Source organism: Scylla paramamosain, chromosome 43 (assembly GCF_035594125.1).
Source record: "Scylla paramamosain isolate STU-SP2022 chromosome 43, ASM3559412v1, whole genome shotgun sequence".
Lineage (NCBI taxonomy): Eukaryota > Metazoa > Arthropoda > Malacostraca > Decapoda > Portunidae > Scylla > Scylla paramamosain.
Window position 1 is genome coordinate 5,336,600 of NC_087193.1, and position 3,084 is coordinate 5,339,683.

The 3,084-nt window shown below is 42.5% G+C and overlaps 1 protein-coding gene across 1 annotated transcript in view; it reads left to right on the plus strand.

The window, feature by feature from the left end:
- Window positions 1–2,307: 2,307 nt before the first annotated feature.
- The window catches only part of LOC135093465 (mucin-2-like), a 17,933-nt gene continuing 17,156 nt past the window's right edge, over window positions 2,308–3,084 (plus strand). The window contains exon 1 of the mRNA XM_063992744.1: window positions 2,308–2,470. Coding sequence (XP_063848814.1) covers window positions 2,308–2,470 — 163 coding nt within the window. The remainder of the gene's footprint in view (window positions 2,471–3,084) is intronic.

The window sequence follows — 3,084 nt, forward strand, 5'->3', positions numbered from 1 at the left end:
CCATGTTTTGATATTTAATTTATTGATGGAAAAGTAAAACACGCTAAAATACATAATAAGATCTTGTCTCGGTGTGTTTTTTGTTTCTCGCCAAAATAACACTTTCGTCATTTTATAAATTCTCATTTTTTTTATTAGCACGTCCAGCATTGATTTGGTGGTTGATTGAACACTTAAAAAATATAAGAAACGTGTCCCAAGTGATAATATTCAATAAGATCTAGTCTAACTATTCGTATATTCAAATTTACTATGAGACCGTTGCTACATTTGAAAAATTATTTTCTTTATACTACGAGGAATTCGTGGTTTCTTTATTTATCCGAAAAGTATAGATTTTTTGTATTTAGAAAATGTAATATAATCTAGTCTGGCCGTGTTTTCCATCTCGATATTTTAATACTTTTGTTGCCCCGTTCATAAAATTTACAGATCGTTTCTTGAGCTTTTCTTTATTATTATAAGGGCTGGGATTGATTTTATATTCTAGATATTTATTAAAGTATTTATCAAGTCAGAATATATATGGCATAACAGTATAGCTCCGGTTTTTTCGTTGGGTGGATTTGAAAATGGATTAACGTACGTAAATTAAGGTGTGACGTCATCAATGACGTCATCATGGTACCAAGACCCGGGCCCGTCCCTCCATTCCCGTCTCTCTATGTCAGTGTTCAGGGTATTAGTTGAAGTATATGGCAGGTCAGAATATATAGTGCAGTCCAGCCTGGGTGTCTTTCTTTAGAGTTTCAAAATGAAGTACCGTACATAAAAAAAGGCACGAGACGGATTTTTTCCTGACTCCCTCCCTGCCTGTATATTAATATTTAGTTAAACATTTCTGTGTTTTGAGACTCAGACGTGAAAGAAAAGCTAGAATTAACCACAAAAATAAATACATAACCCCAAAAATGTGAATGATCACAACTATGTCTACTAGGAATTGTTTCGAAGATAAGACAAATTGCCTTTCACGGCAGCAGTCACAGGAGTATGGGAAAAATTAAACGCACCTTGTGTGTGTGTGTGTGTGTGGTGTGTGGTGTGTGTGTGTGTGTGTGTGTGTGTGTGTGTTTCAACACATAATACTGTCTTGCGAGAGCTAGAGAGAGAGAGAGAGAGAGAGAGAGGAGAGAGAGAGGAGAGAGAGAGAGAGAGAGAGAGAGAGAGAGAGAGAGAGAGAGAGAGGAGAGAGAGAGAGGCAGACATGTAGTGGGGTTGAGAAAGGAGGTGTAGCTTAATTGACACATCACGAGTTTTGGCCTATGATATTTAGCCATCAAAATCGCTGGAGTTGACATGTCGCTCTTGCTAAAAATAAGGGTAGGAAGGCAGCTTCATCAAGCAGGGAACTGTAGGAATAAATACACTAATCTGAGTGTATATACATACATATATGCATACATTCTTATGTACTTATACAGAAACAACTGAAGTAAATCACACACACAGAAACACACAAAACACACACACACACACACACACACACACACACACACACACACACACACACACACACAAGTGGCAGTTAAAGGTTTTAAACGCCAATTATACAGCAGTGTGACGGCATCCTTGGCGCCCTGACCTTCCTACCGCCGACAATTCATGCCAAGGCTCTCCGACCTTCCTGTCCTGCTACAGCTAAGGTAACAATTTCCAAATCAATATTTAGTTAAACATTAATATTTAGTTAATCATTTGTGTGTTTCGAGAATTAGACGTGAAAGAAAACTAGAACTAACCACAAAAATAAATAGAAAACCCCCAAAATACGAACGATCACAATTATGTCTACAGGGAATTGTTTTAATGAGAAGAAAAGCTGCGTTTCATGGCAGCAGTGAAAGGAGTATGAGAAAAATTAAACACACTTGTGTGTGTGTGTATGTGTGTGTGTGTGTGTGTGTGTTACAATGTAATGCTGTCTTGAGATATATAGATATATAGGTAGATACACACACACACACACACACAGAGCGAGGGGAGAGAGAGAGAGAGAGAGAGAGAGAGAGAGAGAGAGAGAGAGAGAGAGAGAGAGAGAGAGAGAGAGAGGGAGAGAGAGAGTGAGAGTGTCGGAGGCGGACTTGGAGTGGGGTTTGAGAAAGGAGGGGTAGCTTACTTCCCCCTCACGAGTTTTGGCCTATGATATTTACCTGTCAAAATCCCAGGAGTTGACATTTCGCTCTTGCTAAAAATAAGGGTAGGAAGGCTGTTTCATCAAGCAGGGAGCCGTAGGAATATATACACTAATCTAAGCGCATATACATAAATACATTCTTATATACTTACACAGAAACAACTGAAGTAATGCACACACACATCCCATCGCTGGTGTATGTGGATGACTGCACCGTGGGCGTCACAGTCTCCATCAAGAAGCCGGACTATTCGCCACTGCAAGTAATTTTGGGAGCGACTGCAGACGTGGACGGAGGAGAGCAGGATTACCATCAACCACAGCAAAACTGTGGTGATGTATTTCTGTACCTCCTCTGTACCACTGCCCCCTCCCCAGCTCACAGTGGGCCCTTTCCCCCTCCAGGTGGTCCGATGTGCCAAGCTTCTCAGTAGTCACGGTGGACGACTTCCTGACCTGGAAGCAGCATGTCGCCAGCACCTTAAGATTCGCTACCTACAGGCCGTACATTCTGCTCAGACTCAGGTCGCTCGGGACGTTGACAGATGAGTTAACGGGGAGTATCTCACGTTCATCCTCCTTAAACTCATGTATGTCTCCCCAGCATGGTCCTCCTCCCTCACACACAATCAACAGCTCCAGCTGGAGTGTGTAGAAAAAGGGCGTGCATGGTCATCCTTTGCCATACCTACACCACCTAAGATGAAGCCCTGACCACCCTGAGTCTGTCCAGACTATTCGCCAGGAGCCGAGAGGCTGTGGAGGAGTTTGGAAGGGGACTTCCACATCGTCCACGCCTCAGCACATGATGACGCCTGACACACCTCGCCCGGTCCGTGCCACAAGACACCACAACCAAATAACGCCCCTAAAAGCACCGCGCACGTACCGGTACTGACTCAGCGCGATTTCCACCATGGTGCGAGCCATCAATAAATAATACCTAT